At 47.5% G+C, this 18,561-nt stretch overlaps 1 protein-coding gene across 1 annotated transcript in view; it reads right to left on the bottom strand.

Annotated features, from left to right (window-relative positions):
- Window positions 1-18,561, bottom strand: part of LOC144153203 (putative transporter YutK) — a 43,470-nt gene that overhangs the window by 11,795 nt on the left and 13,114 nt on the right. The window contains exons 5-6 of the mRNA XM_077684857.1: window positions 9,488-9,643; window positions 8,567-8,698 (exon numbers count right to left, since the gene is read on the bottom strand). Coding sequence (XP_077540983.1) covers window positions 8,567-8,698; window positions 9,488-9,643 — 288 coding nt within the window. The remainder of the gene's footprint in view (window positions 1-8,566; window positions 8,699-9,487; window positions 9,644-18,561) is intronic.

Below are 18,561 nucleotides of genomic sequence, written 5' to 3'. Positions count from 1 at the left end.
TATTACGGAAGTTTTGCTATCTATCACAAAGAACTTTATTTTTTAGTTGCTGCACTCTCACTACAAGAAATTTATTTGCAAACATCATTGTAGCATAGAATTAGTTGTTTTTCAAAGTTGGAATCAGAGAGGCCAAACTTATACTATATCGAGCTGGAGGACAACACAGCCGAAACATCTTTCAATGCAGTCGCTTGACCGTCTCGCGTAGTGAGAGAGAATGGGAAAAAGAGGGCGGAGGTGGCGGATCTACGGAAGGCCCCTGGAGAAAAGGGGAAACGGACGTGGGAGTACATCGGTTTTTGAGGTGTTATTGAAAGATACTAAAAAAAGCGCTTTGTTATCTTTTTATTTCGTACTTGTGGTCGGAGACGGAGACCAATTTGAGTCATTGCCAAAGCGACGTTTGTCCGTGGGCCCTCGAAGTCGTTCTCCCGCCCCAACCCCCAGCAACCCTCATCCCCGGAATGAGACAAGATATTTCCAAATGGAATAGAAACTGAAATGAACGCTTTACTGTTTTCTCCCTCCCCTTACTCCTCCCCCCCCCCTCCCCACAAAGGCGGATTTTGCCGTCTTGACCGGAAAAAACTGCTCTCACAATCCCAGCCTTCCACGTCGCCGATCCCAGGAACACCTTCCCTTCGTTTGCTTTGAGGCGTAGGCTGAACGAAGCTCGCCCAAGTATTCCTTGCACCCAACATTCAAAAGCAGATGTAGCTACTGTTTTTGTTTCGGCCACCGCCCTCGAAACGAAGTCGCGAGGCTTTCCTAGAACATTTCTTCGTACAGTGGCAGTGTGGTCAGACGTCTGCCGGCCAAGATGTTGGCTGGTGTGAGGGCACTCGGGGGCCACCATCGTTGGGGTCATCGTATGTGTGGAGGGGCATGAAATTTATCACTTCCTCGACCTCGTTCGAGCACTTGGTACAGCTCGATGAAGCCTCTAGACCAGGGGTCCCAAACGCGTGGTCCCAAATACGGCCAGGGGTCTCTAAAGCGAACAATGGTCGCAAGCAACTGCGACTTGTGTATCGAACATTCTACAGTGCGCACAGGGCTGGACGAGCGTGAGGCCGCCGACAGACTCACCGCGGCATTTTATGACCTTGCAAACTGGGCTGCACGTCGCTAATGAGAAAGCGACGCCCTGACCGGAGTTTTCCAGGCTTTCGCGAAAGTGAAAAGGTTTCAGTGCGTTGTGCGGCGTTTGTGGGTGTTTGTTTTCCTGTTCGCCTTTGTGTCAAACACTTTTACTGCACTCCAGATGTGGCGAAAATGCTGCAGCCGCGCGTCGGACTATGGGTTGTGGCGCATCAACGTGCATCCACGTGCGCTTAGGCACGTGTCGCAGCGTTATTTATGGCGTGTGTGAGAGCGATGTCGCGCTGCTGCGGAAATACTGCAGCTTAGACCTTGAAACTTCGATCCCTAATTAGACCGCGTGGGACACCACGCCTAAACATTTCTAGCACAGATGCTTGACACCCATGAGAAGGGAGTGAGTTGGAATAGATGAAGTAGACGAAGGTTCTGCTGAAGAAAGGCCGAAAAAGTGAAACGCGCAAACTGTACATCGGTCGTTAATGAGTGTTGCTGTTGGATAATTTCTTATAGAAATCAAGTAACTGTAACGATATTTCTCGTTACAGTTACTCCACAAAAAAGTAAGTGTTACAGTTACAAGTTCCTCTAACTTAAAAGTAACTAGTTACAGTTACAAGTTACTGAAAAAGGGCCCATCTCCCCGCGAGGGGGACTCGAGTAAATGCGTCGCATAGGGGGTGGGTGTATTGCGTTAACGTTTAGTGTTTGGGGAGTTGGTGGTAGTGAATGCGTTGTATCAGCAGCTTCTTGACGTAGTTTGAATGAGTGAAGGATATAAGGCGCGTTCGTAGCCTTTCATTCTGTGTCGGTTTTGTGGCGCAGTGGGAAGAGCACCATGTACCTCGCGTTCCGCCCACAGGTAGTGAATGCGTTGTATCAGCGGCTTCTTGACGTAGTTTGAATGAGTCAAGGATATAAGGCGCGTTCGTAGTCTTCCATTACGTGTCGGCTTTGTGGCGCAGTGGGTAGAGCACCAGGTACCTTGCGTTCCGCCCGCAGGGTCGTGGGATCGAAACCAGGCGCCGGTAAGTATTATTTTTTTATATAGTGTAGGGGGAGGGGTGCGGACCTGTTGTTGAGAGCGAGGAGGGTAGCGTGATGCGGGAGAGGAGGAGTGGGGGAGAGGGCGCACCTGGAACGGCTGTTGCGGACGCCGAGGCACGCCAACGCCGACAACGCCGGGTGACATCGTGAGTTAAAGAAATGCTCTGCATTTAAAAAGTAACTACGTAGTTACCGGTAACGCGTTACTAGTAACTAGTTACTGCCCAAGACTGCCCTGGACGCACCGCATGTGTTTTCTGTAGCAAAGGAATCACGTAGCTGGGGGGGGGGGGGGGGGGGTGGACGAGGGGATGAATAATGCTTCGCTCCTACGAGGAACAGTGGCGTTCACTAGTCCCGCTTCACAGGCGTCTCAAACGACTCTTGCACGCTCGCGCGCGCGCACGCACACGCACACATACACACACGGATTGCATACATGTATACTACAACGACTACTACGCGTTGAAGTGTACAGTCCCGAACAAATGAAAAACGGACATGAAAATCTGAACCGGAACAGGCAAAACCGAAGGCTATGGGTTCGTGGAAACCACACAATTGCGCGGTTGTGATATTTTCGGAAAGTCACATTTCCAAAACTTTCTTACAGTTATGAGGCCATGCCACAATTTTACTTGAATGAAAAGAAATTACGCTATTTATGTTCCGATTCCTTTTTTCTCGTTCGCATTTCATTTGTCCATGCCTGCACGTCCACACGCATGCATGTACGAAAAAGAAATATTTCCTTGAAAACAAGCGAACATCGCGCTATCTTATTGCTTGTATTCACTGGCGAGGCGCGCATGCAGGCAACCGTGTGAGTACGCCGTCACTCGTTACGTCGGGCTCCGCGGGATGGCGGTACTTGTCCGTGCTAAACACATGACTGTGTTGCACGTTAACAAACTCTAACTCAACGAACGCAAAAGTATTGCATCGAGTCCAATATGAGTGCGATTAATAAAATATCTGTTGACACCACCGTTGAGAATCGGGTTGAAACGGAGCAGACGACGCACGCCGGCGTTTGACAGCTTAACTTTTCAACGAATACCACCTACAGAACATCAGGCCTCGCCACCAGAACACATCCACGCTCGCAGCTTTCGAAGCTCAACCTTGTGGGAAGTGCCTTGGCACGATACCTTCTGGACTAGAGGGTGCTGCTCGTAGACCCTCGCCGCGAGCTCCCTTCCCTCGCCCTCCTCGCCTGCCGTGCGGCCACCGGGCCGCAAGGCTTGGAGACGTTGGCGCCCGAGGGATGGCGCTGGTGGACTCGGCGGGCGGTGGGGGGTGATGCCGTGCGGATATAGTGCCTGGAATATACTGGCACGCGCGCGGGGACTCGGGTTCTGGACTGCAGGGAGTTTTGGTGTGTGTGTGCGTGTGCGTGTGCGTGTGCGTGCGTGCGCGCCCGTGCCCGTGCCCGTGCCCGGACGGGCGACAACGAGGTGGACGATGTGAGTAAAGAGTTTGCTCGTACACAACCGCAGTGTGCCCCGTTTGTTGGCATGTCGTAGAGAGCAGGACCACAACCTTCACAGCGGAATCAAGGATGAGGACCGCCCCACCCGCTTCCCCAGCGCGCGTATGATCAAAGCCATGGCCCGGATAAATGATACATTTTGTGCGTACGTAATATGTACAAAACTTGGTTTGGAATCAAGCATTCAGTATATTCTACGATCAAACGTTAGAAGGGATCTCTCCGCTGGTTGCTTAGGGGATGCGGAACATGATGATCAATCCGTTTTAAGGACACGTGCCGTGAATGAACTTGAGTCTCGTAGGGAAAACAATTGGTATGAATCGTAGGAGTCTTTTCACAGGCTTCGACTTACTCCGAGGTGTCGCCCAACCAACAAACGGAGGGCGCCTCGGCTCGTAGGAAGCAGGGAAACAAAGAAATGCGAACGAGTTTTTATTGTTAGTAAGTTATTGTTCGTTTGTTTTAATTGTTACCGTTCCTTCGCTGCCATTTCATTATTAACATGGCTCACGCTTATGCCTGCCCGATCGACCATCACCCATTGTGGAATTTTGTGCTTGCCCTACCCTTATGTCACCCCGCAAGGGTCCCTTAAGTGTACAATAAATGATGATGATGATGAGATGACGGATTCTGCCATGGAAGATTCTGTCATGGATGAGATACACCCCTTGGATTTGTTAAGCGGTTCTTGCTATTTGATTCAGTGGAGTGTACACGCTAAACTTTTTACAACATAATCTGTAGAAAAAAGGTGTGAAATGGGCTATGGGAAGGCGTTGAATGGTGGTTAAATCGTTTTTGTTACAGAGCCAACACCCTTATTGGTGCTTTTTGCAGCTGTTTTTCGGTAGCAAAGAGGGTGGTGATGGACTAAACACCATTAACATTTTGTACGTTGTTATTAATGCCATAGGCTATAATACCTAGGTTAAATCCGAAATTAAAGCAATATCCAAAATCGTTACTCTGAAACCGTCTTTGTAAGCTTATATACCGACTTGTATATACTCGATTCGCACACCTAAATCGAAATACGCGATGAAATGTTTTACTTTCGCTGCGAGCAACCTGACTGAAGGACACCATTCCCTTCCGGAAGGTGCGCTGTTTATGTGGGTATCACGTTTTTGTGCTTGGAGCTGGCGGCGCCTTTGCCAGGGAAATTAAGACGTTGAACTTTTTCTCGTTACGCCTCGTATTTCTCGAAGCACTCACTCGCCACAGTTCACTGTTCTGCAAAATACGGAACTCCGCCAAGCAAAATAACACTCGAAAAGCAAATGCCACACGCAAGCTCAACCCAAGTAGGCCACGACGAAAGCCTCGCGTTACGTCGGTTCCTACTTATACGTGGGCACCACCATTTTTTAAATCTTCTCCCTCTTGTTGTGCTCTTAAACTAGCCTCTGTTCGACGCTGTTTTTAACTATGTCTTAAAGTGAATTTTCGTAAAAAAATACACTCAACGTGAATTTTTGGTTGTAAGATCACTAGTATTTAAATACACAAAGGTTTCCTGTTGTAGCAATAATGTTAACAGTAACGGGCCGTGCCACCAGTGATAGAAGATTGGACAGATCGTGCCTATGTACATTTCGTATCCATGACTCTGTGCCCTTTGTTTTTGGCGTGGCAATTGGGCTGCTGTGCTTTGTAACGCCTTAGTTAATTTATCTGTAACACTTGACCATTTAACCCCCTTACTATATGGCATGTAAAGGGGCGTGAAGGACATTTTAAATAAATAAATAAATATGGTTATTACCATGGTTTTCGGTTGTTCGCCAAGACCAGGGATTTATACACACCCTCCCAACACCACCCCAGAAGGATTTGGACACCTCCCCCCCCCCCCCCCCAAAAAAAAAAAAAGAAATATTCCACAACCACGAGCACTCTGTCCAGGGATTTATGGACCCCCCCCCCTCCCCCCATTAAGGAGGACTTCGACAACCCCAAAATCAAAATTCTGAATAAACCCCTGGCCAAGACACGCTTCATATGTACAATGTAAAACAGTACCTTCACTTCGCAAATTCAAAAGTTCCGCCGTTCGGGCTTTATGAAGGCGTCGGCAGGTGGACCTACTCACCCGTGCGCCTGTCGCAGTGTTAGAAAAAATTCTCAAGTGTCGTACGATGCCGCTACTTTTTAAAATGCCCTAGTCAGGTTCGTATAAACCAATGGCTCCATTTGGAGCAGTATAATGTCAATTCGTTTCCCATCACACAATTATACGAGGAGCGAAATAAAAATCCCGATATCGCTGTGGTCGTAGACTCGTAATGTGGAGCGTTTCTTAGCGGCGTTGAAGCTTCCAAGACTGTAATGGTTGTGGTGCTCCACAAAGTCATGCACGGTCCGGCTTCGAATTCTTCTTATAACGCTGAAGGCAACCAGCAAGTTGATTTCAAACGAAAGTCTTACTTTCCCCAAGCCATTTTAGCGTTGCGAAATATGTATTTTTGCTGAGAAATCGCTAATCAAACGATGATCAAACGTGACGCCAACAGCGACTGCAGCCACTGTTTGCGTCACGATAAACCGGAAACAAGCGAGGCAGCAGTGATGTGTAGCGGTGTAGAAGCTACCGAATACAACGCTACGGCCATGGGTGGTTTCGTCAGTTTCGGTGAAATCAGCCGTGCTTTCTCGAACTCCCACGTTCTTTGCAGCTACGAGCCACTAAGCAAAATGTCCCTTCAAGGGACCCGTCATCAGTACTGCCCCTTTGTTGAAGAAAAAAACATTGTCCTCTTGAGGACCCGCGCGCTACCTCGAAGAGCGGTACCGCTGCCCCAACTGTGGACGAGTTACGCCATCCAGTGGCAGCCAGGAAACACGTCGCGCACGCTAGACGTTAGCCACTTCTGGTGCAAGTTGCGCGCTATAACCAGTGGCGGCGGCACCGGCCTTCACGTTTTTTGCTATTTGCTATCTTATTTTTGGAAAGCTACTCTTAAGAGTGGTATATTTGTGTTCTCGGTGAGCTAATCTATCTCTCTACAGCTCCTTGCATTTTGACTTTGAGCTACAAAGCTCAAAGAAGGTAACGGTGTGTGCACGCCTCGTTGTTATCTTTCGGTGAGCCTGAGAACGAAGGGGGAGGACTGGATGTGGACTCTTAAGAAAAGGTTGGGGCACTTACTAACAGTAAACTAACCAGGTACTTGTTCCAGTACAAACTAGGTATACTCAGTGCTTTTGCTGAATGGCCATGCATAACCTAGTAAAAAACTACACGTGACAATGTGGATCGGCTGAGAGCGTAGCATGACATATACGTATTCAACACACACATATCACACTTAGACAACTAATTAACTAAGCAAGAAAACCAACTAGATGCACCCGAAGGGCGAGTATAACTTAGTTACCTTAGACGTACATCTGCTCTTGTTGCTTTTATACCCAGCAGCTGAAAATCCTCTGATAGAGTCGGTGGGGTTGTTGAAAAAATCAAATATTTGAGCGATAATTTTAGAATAACGTATTTTAATGTGAGCATATACAAGCCAGCATGGGGATTTGCAAAAACTTCTTAATCGTGATTTGGAGTGGGAAAAGTGCTATAGTTATTATGTTCAATAATTCATAGAATTTTGTTACTATCAGGGAATGTTAGTGCCAAACAAGCAGCAGTCACTAAGTGCACGGTCTAGACTAGTAACGATAGCATTTTGGTTCCATAGTTATGGCAGAGCCTGCGTACCGTTCTGCGGGGTAGTAAAGTTCGTAAAAAGTAAGTAAATACAGTTCGAAATGCCTGTGCACCATCTCTTGAGGCGGAGCCGTACAATGACTTTACGTGCCTCTAACTCATTTCTTCGCGGCAATGCAGCGGCTCCCGCTCCCGCCAGAGATCTTCCTCGCCAGACACCGTAAGAGGACGCCCAGAGGGTCAGACACTCACTCATCACATACAGCGACATCACCAAACACGATATGTTCACACAACTCACCTTCTTACCGCCGGCTGAAAAGTTAACAAAAAATACAAGAGGTCACGCTTGAACAACTCCAAACAAACACGTTTCCTACACCTTGCACATTATACCATATGGCCTAGGAAGGAAGCTTCCCGCCAGCCATACCCCTATCCTTACCCTCTACCCCCTATCCTTACGCTCTACCCTCTACCCCAGAGCAATGGGAAAGCGTGCTGGCCAGCCCGAACCTTGGGGCCAGAATAGCCTGGTGTCCAGGGCACGTCTGGCAGCTAGTGCGCAGTGAATGTTGGATTGAGGAGTACTTCCACCGGCGGCGAGCATGCACCTTCTGATCTGCACATTAAAAGTTTTCATCCACACCCCGCACGTCTATGCCATTCACCCCGAAATATGCAAACACTTATTCTGGCACTACGACATTCCAGCTACACTCTACCATATGGTTTGGGCGTACCATTTAAACCCAGACCTTACACAAATTCCTAATTCTACATACGAGCAGTTGGGGAGTGGACTTGCCAGCTCGGACCTAAGCAAGCAGCTTTAGTTCGCTGAAAGGGCGAAAACAGCAGCAGGACGCACCAACGGAATCCTGGACTGAAAACCCCACCCACTAACCAGCTCGATTTCATTGTTGAATTAAGTTTTCTCCTCCTGCTAAAGTCGGAGGCCACATCGTATCTACTTTGGACCGCTAGAGTCATCCAGCGGTGTTGGTGTCAGGAAGGCGTGATCGTTTCGCATTACGGAAGCTCTGGGTTCAGTTTTCATCCAGACCCCAATTTATCCCATTTTCTTTTAAACTCACTTACTTTACACGTATTGTACTTGCGTCGTCATCTTTTTGTCTGTCGTCCATCGAATACGCGGGGTTTTGGACCCACCGAGCGAACAAAGGCTTTCTATTAAAGATCGCCCTGGTCACAGCCGGTGGCTATATAAATGTTGGTCTTCAACATCCACATACCACTCGGTGCTTTGTAGCGTAATAGGGCATATTGAGCGAAGACACCGACGCTAAGCCGCTGGTGATGAGGCAGTGGATCTCCGACAGTGTCATGCACTTCAGGTAGGGCTCCAGTGCCATGAGCGGGAGAATCTGGGAGAAAAGCTGTTGTTGGCAACAACAACAACAACAACAACAGGAGCAGCAGCAGCAGCAGCAACAACAGCAACAGCAGCAACAACAACAACAACAACGACGACGACGACGACGACGACGACGACTGTTATGGGGCTCCTAAGCTATCTTTCTTGACGTGAAAATGAGTGAGCATCACTACTCGTTGAATTGTAAAAGTGTATGCACGGATGGATGCGTACACCCGTCGCTGCCAATGGGAACTGGTCAGTCGGCCGGGAGCATCCAGCAGCAGCTGTTTTCGCCAATGGCCAATACCGCATACTGGGTATGATTGTGTGTAGGTATGCTGACGTCGCAGCCAAATGGAAATGGATGAATCGGACGTGAGCTGCTGGCATCGTCACTGGTCAATCCACCAGAGTATGTTGGTCAAGTAATGCTTGAGTGATGCTCACGCATCAGCAATTGTCCTCAAGAGCATGATACATGTGCGTGCGCGCCTGTGTGTGCATGTGTGTATGCGTGTGCGTGAGCGTGGGTGTGTGTGTGCGTGCGCGCGAGCAGTCTTCTTCAATGTCTAAACAGCTTGTTGGCGGTTTAGTGTCATCGCGGCCTTGTCATGGCGTGTCATCAATGTCGTAGCGCGCCTAGACTACCCTGGGAGAATTATGCGAATTCATCGTTGCGTAGCAAGTTCTCTATCCCTTTTCGGTGCCTTTGAAATGCTGCATTTGAAGATCCAAAGCCTAGAAAGAGTAATGCGAGTGGCGCCGCGGTGGAGGCATTACTACGTGCGTCCCTCACCATATGGAAGGGCACGTTCAGGAGCACGCCCAAGGCCTGGCAAGTCGAAGCACCGAACAGCGGCAGTTCCTCGAAGAAAATGATGATGCTCTGGACGATGCCGTAGTAGTATAGGACGCCGATGGCAAACGCCGCAACGAAGATAGATGGCACCACCTGCGTCCAAGTGGCACGTTTAAGCCCGGCCATGTCTGCCGGAACGCACATCACATACAGACGCAAACTTCCATGAAAATCGGGGGGAGGGCTTGAAAAAATGAAACAGACTTTTCCCCGGTTTCTTTCGGAAAAATACGAAAACTTGAAAGTCTATAGTTGAATGCGTGTGGATCTGTGAAAAAAATCTCGGGCCATCTCCACTGACGTGAAACTTAGGGAGGGGCGAAGCATGCAGTGTATAAGTGTATTCTTGGCGCATTTGCGTTTTTGTCCACGGAGATGAAACCGTTGGGGGTTAAAGGAATGCAGCTTTGCACTAAGTCTCGTGTCTTTGAAGCACGAAGTGTTCTAGCGCGAGGCGTTGGTAAACGAGTGTCCCGGTGCATTTATTTTGTACGCGTTTTTGCCCTCTGAGATGAAAGGTTCCAGCGCGAGGCGTTCGAAAATGAGCGTCCCGGTGTGTTCTTTTAGTACGCGTAACGTTCTAGCGTGAGGAGTTGGGAAACGAGAGTCCCGGTGTTTTAGTGCCGTAACTACATGATATGAGATACGACGACGGCGACGACAGGAGACCCGACAGCCCGAGCCCCTGAGGGGCTTTACCCCTAAAACCCGACACATGCACTTTGTCCACACTAAAAAGAATTGTTACATCACTGCTTCGCAAAAGCGGCAGCACAGCTTCCGCTTTCAAAAACCAGGCACGATGTGACGTGAAATCATTGATTTCACATCGAGGCAGCAAGTCTGGTTTTTATGTATCAATCTGTGCCCGTTTAATTTTTGCTTGACGCGTCAAGGCTTAGCTGCGCAGCGGACGAAGCGTTCCGGGACCTTGAGATTGTGGTTTTTAGACTCAATCCCCTGCGAGCCTATTGTGTAGCTTGGTGTACTAGTTTCGAAACTGGGGACAGTTTCTTCTACATGCCGCAGAAAAAAAAAGAAGAATCTGCAGTCCTTGCCGCTGCGTGGACGGATCCAGGTGCTCTGAACACTCCCAAATTTGTTCTTTTGACCCAATTCCCTTACGGGCTTTAATATCCTGTGCCGTTAGACAGAAGTCTCCCGTCGTCCAGGGAGAGTCCCATCACCGCATAATTGCATTCTGAACTTATGTCTACTTTTTTGCATCAATTTTATCCTGTTTGAGAAAGAAATCGGCTGTATTTCTCGAAATTTTCAATGTTTTTTTTCGCTTACATATCTAAGTCATCACATGATGAGGTGTGCAGGAGGTTCACATCTATCGCTGTCTGGTTTGAGATATATTATCCGCTGCGGTGGCCCAGTGGCTAAGGTGTTGCGCTGGTGAGCACAAGGACGCGGGTTCGATTCCCCCGGCCGCGGCTTTTGTGATGGAGGCGAAAAGCAAAAACGCCCGTCTGTACGAGATTTATGCGGCCGGAGCCCTCCACTACGGCGCGCCTCATCGCCTGTGAGGCATCGGCGCATTGAACCCAGCGATCAAATATATGTATATATATAGCGAATCAGAATAGGAAATGAGGGGCTCGTTGAAATAAGACAGCAATAAGGGTTGGCAGTCAAGAAAACCTCGGAAAGCAAAGGATGTGGTAGGTCATTGAAACAGATAAAGAATTTGGAAAGACAGAAAGAAATTGATATATATATATATATATATATATATATATATATATATATATATATATATATATATATATATATATATATATATATATATATATATATATATATATATATATATATATATAGATTGTAATGAACAATTGGAGCAGGGAACGGAGGATAAATCCCCCGACGTCGCGCGCAGCGGCAGCGGGCAACGCGGCTGTTTCAGCGTAGCGCGTGAGGTGATCTACAGCCACGATGATCCAGCGATTGCCAGAAGGGGTGTGTGGTAAAGGGCCGTAGAGGTCGATACCGACTCGCTCGAATGGACGAACGGGGCACGGCAAGGGCTGCAGTGTGCCAGCTGGCTTCGGAGCAGGTGTCTTGCGTTGTTGACACTCGGGGCATGCGCGAACGTACTTGCGCACGAAGGCGTACATTCCCCTCCAGTAATACCTGTGGCGCAGCCTAGTATAAGTCTTCAGGACTCCTGCATAAGCGCTCTGCGGATCCGCATGGTGGGCGAAACACACCTCTTTTCGTAAGCTACGTGGCACCACTAGCAACCACTTCCGACCGTCTGACATGTAGTTCCGGCGGTAGAGGAGGTTGTCTCGAATAGAGAAGTGGGCTGCTTGGCGACGGATGGACCTAGACGGAATTCGTTTTGAAGCTGGCGACAAGAAGTCAACGATTGCAGCAATCCATGGATCCTTCCTTTGTTGGGAGGCCATGTCTGTGAGGGTCAGCGATGACAATGGGGGATCCGTGGCGTCGATACATGTAGCATCAGCAGGCACAGGGGAGCGCGAGAGTGCGTCGGCATCATAATGCTTGCGTCCAGACCGATAGATAACACGAATGTCATATTCTTGTAACCGGAGGGCCCAACGGGCCAGTCGTCCCGTGGGATCCTTTAGGGACGACAACCAACACAGGGTGTGATGGTCGGTGACAACGTCAAAGGGCCGGCCGTAAAGGTAGGGGCGAAACTTTGGAAGGGCCCAAATTATCGCCAGGCATTCTTTTTCAGTAACGCTATAGTTGCGCTCAGCCTTGGTGAGAGTTCTGCTCGCATACGGAACGGCATTTTCGTCGCAGTCGGGCTTGCGCTGAACGAGCACGGCACAGATACCAACACCACTGGCGTCCGTGTGCACTGCAGTAGGAGCGCTGGGATCGTAGTGGCGGAGAATAGGTGCTCTTCCCCTGGCTTCACCGGCTGCATTAACCGGTCCCCTGACGTATGCTGAATGTGTCACACAGCTACCCCGCACGTCCACCACTTCCAATGGTGTTTAATTCGATCAGTTGTCCAAGCGAGAGGCGAGGAAGAGCAGTCTCTTCAAAAAACGGCGAAGCCAGAGTTAACCTTGCAAGACGCACAGACAGGCACTGATGATGACTGTTGCAGAGAACATACCCGCGCGTAGGTTGGCCATGGTTCCGCACATACCGTTCCCTGCTCCAATTGTTCATTACAATATATATATATATATATATATATATATATATATATATATATATATATATATAGCGAATCAGAATAGGAAATGAGGGGCTCGTTGAAAATAACACAGAAATAAGGGCTGGCAGTCGAGAAAACCTCGGAAAGCAAAGGGGAGGATGTGGTAGATCATTGAAACAGATTAAGAATTTGGAAAGAAAGAAAGAAAGTGAAGAAAAAATGCCCGCCAGGTGGGATGTCGTGGGTGGGAGGTCGTGGGTTCGGATCCCACCTGGCGGGCATTTTTTCTTCACTTTCTTTCTTTCTTTCCAAATTCTTAATCTGTTTCAATGATCTACCACATCCTCCCCTTTGCTTTCCGAGGTTTTCTCGACTGCCAGCCCTTATTTCTGTGTTATATATATATATATATATATATATATATATATATATATATAAGGTTAGTAGAGACAGAGACAAACGAGAAAGACGTGAAAATAAAAATAAGTTTACTGACGTTTCAGGGAGAGGACTCCCTTTCTTCAGAGTACAAAATAAGTTCGTTTCAGAGCTATATATATACAGAAAATGTAGCAAGCGCGAGGGCAAGGTAAGAGGAGGGAGAGTTTGTACAAATGGATCATGGTTGGTGGGTAGCAAAAGAATGAAGAGAGAGCGGGAAAATTAATTACAAAAAGGATAATAAGAACACACAGTCTCGCGGTACGAACTTGAAAAAAAAGAGAGAGAGAAGAACCAAACACAGAAAAAAAATAAATAATTAAAAAATAAACAATAATAAATAACAAGGTAATTTTCCTCCCCCATGGCAACGGGGGTGAAGAGGGATCAAAACAAGATGTGCCATGCCCGTGTTTGACATGGGCAAAACGATTAGTCACGCGGAACGAACACGTTCCAAAGAAGCTATTGCACACATAGGGCGAACATCTGGCCATTCACACCCGTTCTAGGAATCCAAGTAAGGTCATTGAAACAAGAGACACATGGCTTCTGTTGGTGGGAGGCGGGGGTCGCGCCCAAAAGCAGTAGGACAAGCCGTTTCGACAGGAAAGAGTGTACATTGGTATACAAAGGGCGAAAAAAAAAAAAATAACCAGGTAATTGTCCCCTCCCTGGTGGCAACGGGGGTGAAAGAGGGGTCAAAACAAGATATGCCCATGCACGTGTGTGACATGGGCAAAAGATTAGTCACGCGGAACAAGGAAACGAAGATATGCAAATGCACACAAAGGATGAACATCTGCCCATACACACCCGTTCTAAGAATCCTGGTAAGGTCATTGAAACGTGAGACACGTGGCTTCTGTTGGTGGGAGGCGGGGGTCGCGCCCAAAAGCAGTAGGACGGGTAGTTTCGACTCGAAATGAGTGTACATTGATAGGGAAAAAAACAAAACAAAAAAAAGGTCAAACACAAGGTCAAACAAGTCAAGAAAAAAAAAAAGAAAAAGAAAACAGGCAGGTGCACGCGTATGACGCGGCAGCAAGTGGTATTCATCTGCCCGGCGCATGGTGCCAGTTCAGGGAATGCCGAGGCGGTCAGCAACGAATATTAGAAAACAACAATACAAAAAAGAAAGAGGACACGAAAACAATCACACACGCTCGCGTTCACAAATTAATTACAAGGTGAGAATAACAAAGCTAAAAATGGTACTGCAGCCTTCTACCCAGAACACAATGTCCAGACTTCATCAGTTCATCAAATTTGGTTCAGTGAAGCCATTGTGCTAAAAAACGTCTTGCTAGCACGAAACTATACCCAACTACGGGAGCTCGCCAACTAATGGGAGAATATTATTGAGGGAAAGAAACCGCACTCTTAAATCAAAAATACCCAGAGCAGGTGATCGATGACGCGATTACACGAGCTAACCAGTTGAACCGCACCGAAATTCTCCGAAAAAAAGCTCCAAAACCCAATCAACAAACAAACCTCGTTTTGACCCATTCGGCCTCTTCTCCGAAAGTTGCTTCCATACTAAGGAAACATCACAATATCCTCGCTCAAAGTGAACGCCTAAAGAGAATATTCCCCGAGCCACCACGTGTTGTTTATAGACGCAGCAAAAATTTGGGCGACGTTCTCACTAAAATTTCGGCTGCATTTCTCAGGCTAGTGTTATGCCTGTTCATTTCTTTCCCTCAATAATATTCTCCCATTAGTTGGCGAGCTCCCGTAGTTGGGTATAGTTTCGTGCTAGCAAGACGTTTTTTAGCACAATGGCTTCACTGAACCAAATTTGATGAACTGATGAAGTCTGGACATTGTGTTCTGGGTAGAAGGCTGCAGTACCATTTTTAGCTTTGTTATTCTCACTTTGTAATTAATTTGTGAACGCGAGCGTGTGTGATTGTTTTCGTGTCCTCTTTCTTTTTTGTATTGTTGTTTTCTAATATTCGTTGCTGACCGCCTCGGCATTCCCTGAACTGGCACCATGCGCCGGGCAGATGAATACCACTTGCTGCCGCGTCATACGCGTGCACCTGCCTGTTTTCTTTTTCTTTTTTTTTTTTGACTTGTTTGACCTTGTGTTTGACCTTTTTTTTGTTTTGTTTTTTTCCCTATCAATGTACACTCATTTCGAGTCGAAACTACCCGTCCTACTGCTTTTGGGCGCGACCCCCGCCTCCCACCAACAGAAGCCACGTGTCTCACGTTTCAATGACCTTACCAGGATTCTTAGAACGGGTGTGTATGGGCAGATGTTCATCCTTTGTGTGCATTTGCATATCTTCGTTTCCTTGTTCCGCGTGACTAATCTTTTGCCCATGTCACACACGTGCATGGGCATATCTTGTTTTGACCCCTCTTTCACCCCCGTTGCCACGAGGGAGGGGAAAATTACCTGGTTATTTTTTATTTTTTTTTTCGCCCTTTGTATACCAATGTACACTCTTTCCTGTCGAAACGGCTTGTCCTACTGCTTTTGGGCGCGACCCCCGCCTCCCACCAACAGAAGCCATGTGTCTCTTGTTTCAATGACCTTACTTGGATTCCTAGAACGGGTGTGAATGGCCAGATGTTCGCCCTATGTGTGCAATAGCTTCTTTGGAACGTGTTCGTTCCGCGTGACTAATCGTTTTGCCCATGTCAAACACGGGCATGGCATATCTTGTTTTGATCCCTCTTCACCCCCGTTGCCATGGGGGAGGAAAATTACCTTGTTATTTATTATTGTTTATTTTTTAATTATTTATTTTTTTTCTGTGTTTGGTTCTCTCTCTCTTTTTTTTTCAAGTTCGTACCGCGTGACTGTGTGTTCTTATTATCCTTTTTGTAATTAATTTTCCCGCTCTCTCTTCATTCTTTTGCTACCCACCAACCATGATCCATTTGTACAAACTCTCCCTCCTCTTACCTTGCCCTCGCGCTTGCTACATTTTCTGTATATATATAGCTCTGAAACGAACTTATTTTGTACTCTGAAGAAAGGGAGTCCTCTCCCTGAAACGTCAGTAAACTTATTTTTATTTTCACGTCTTTCTCGTTTGTCTCTGTCTCTACTAACCTTATATATATATATATATATATCAGGGTGTCGAACCGAAAAAAATACCGGTTCGGTTACGGTTCGGGTTCGGGTGTAATAATTTCGTTACGGTTCAGTTCCGGTTCGACAAAATCACGTGCCGAACGGGTTCGCGAACCGGTTCGGGAGCTTGAACCAGTTCGCGAACCGGTTCGATGAGTTGAATTGTCACTGAAATTAGAAAAAAAACATTTAGTAGTTTAAAGGGACAGTAAAATCAAAACACAAACACAAATTCAAAATGCTGCTGTTCCCCAAGGGCAGTGGCGCAATTGCAAAGCAAACTTTAAATAATCACGAGATATTAGAAAAACAGATGAAGTGGTGACGATTTACCACCTACTTTCTCGTCCAGACTTTATGTTGTCCTAGCGACTATTCATAAAGCCACCGCCAAGAGATATGACGGTGGGATATATTTTCTGCCCTTTCATTTTTTGTTGAAATCGCCATCGTCGCTATGGGATCGCCCATCACGCTAACCTTGAAGCATTAAATTTAGGTCTGCGACCCGCCGCGGTGGCTCAGTGGCTAAGGCGTTGCGCTGCTGTGCACGAGGTCGCGGGTTCGATTCCCGGCCGCGGCGGCTGCTTTTCTGATGGAGGCGAAAAGCAAAAACGCCCGTGTGTACGAGATTTCGGCGCACGTTAAAGATCCACAGGTGGTCTAAGTTAATCCGTAGCCCTCCACTACGGCGCGCCTCATCGCCTGCGTTGCGTCGGCGCGTAAAACCCAACAATCAATCAAATTTAGGTCTGCGTACTGGCGTGTTCAAATATCAGCGTTTAATACCAATGGCGCACATTTTTTTTCAAATTTGTAACAAAACAGAAAAATGCTACTACAGGCACATAAATAATACCAATGAATTAGATCATTTGGTCATCCTGAACAATTTGTTAGCTGTCACCCTATCGAATGTGTTAGCCACACTTTCGTTAAAAGTGAGCTTTAGTTAACGCTCAGTCACTGCATTATTGCTCTGACCACTGCAATTCCTTTTGCGAAAGTTATACTGGATGTGTGCATTACAATCCGTATGTCATCGTACCGCCTGACCCCCGGCCATCGTTCCTTGTGCTACATTGCGTAATCTTATAACAGATTATGCTGTTACAAAATGAAAGGGAAATTTGACGCGCAGAGCATGAGATGAACTTTTTTGGGTAGACGCTCTTCAATTCGTCCACAGCAGTACTCCCCTCTGACCCGCCGCGGTGGCTCAGTGGCTAAGGCGCTGCTGAACGCGAGGTCGCGGGTTCGATTCCCGGCTGAGGCGGCCACTTTTCTGATGGAGGCGAAAAGCAAAAACGCCCGTGTGTACGAAATTTCGGCGCACGTTAAAGATCCCCAGGTGGTCAAAATTAATCTGAAGCCCTCCACAACGGCGCGCCTCATCGCCTGTGCTGGGTCGGCGCATTAAAGGGACACTGAAGTGATATGTAAACATTGCGGGATTACTAGCGCAAATTGTAGTCCGGAGTCCCCAGGCCAGGTTTCGACCACTCTAAACGCGTTTACGCGATTTTATTTAGTGGAAAAACTAATTCGAAAATGCTGTCCTCCTCTCTTTACGCTCGCCCATTTTCTGTGGCGTTTTCGTGTGACGTCAGGAGGGGATGAGCTGGCAATTGGCTGCGCTACTGCACGGCTCCCCGGCCTTCAGACAGAGTCAGTCGGCCCAGCGTTTCGTCCGCCGGCCGCCGGCGGGTCGTTGGGGTCGTCGCAATCAAGGAGGTTAAAAAAAATTGCTTCGTCGCAATTCGTTCGCTTAGTTGAAACGAAGCCAGGACACGTTTGTGAATGGAAGAATGTGCCTTTCTTTACTTGGTTTGTTTGTACGCTGTATCTAGCTCCAAGTCAAGGTCGCTTCACACAAGCGCTGCACAAGCGCACATGCGACGCTTCGCTGACTGGTACGCCAGTAGGAAAATATAATGGCCTCTTGAAGGCGGGAGAAGAGTCAGCGAAGTCAATATAGGTACTAAGGAAATAAAATCAGCTGATATTTTTACAGTACAGCGTAAAACTAGGGCGCGGGAAGCACTTTTTTGCGCTGGGCGAACAAGCACAGCGGTCAGCAGCACGACTACGCATCTGCGAACGCTTTTCCGTATACGAAATGCAATTGCTAGACGTGAGCTATTGTGGAAACTCGGGAGACGCTTACTGCACAAGCGCAATACAACAAATAGTCACCTAAGCTGCTTGAAATACCAAAACTAAATAAAAAGTGTAAACTGGTTGTACAATATATACCCTATATTAGCATGACCCGCTGATCCGGCCCCGTGGCCGAGTGGGCTGAGGCGTTACGTATTT

This window comes from Haemaphysalis longicornis, unplaced genomic scaffold, assembly GCF_048455015.1.
Source record: "Haemaphysalis longicornis isolate Haplotype H1 unplaced genomic scaffold, Haemaphysalis longicornis Haplotype H1 scaffold_9, whole genome shotgun sequence".
Lineage (NCBI taxonomy): Eukaryota > Metazoa > Arthropoda > Arachnida > Ixodida > Ixodidae > Haemaphysalis > Haemaphysalis longicornis.
The sequence above is the reverse complement of the archived record's forward strand: the minus strand, read 5'-3'. Positions and strand labels throughout refer to the sequence as shown.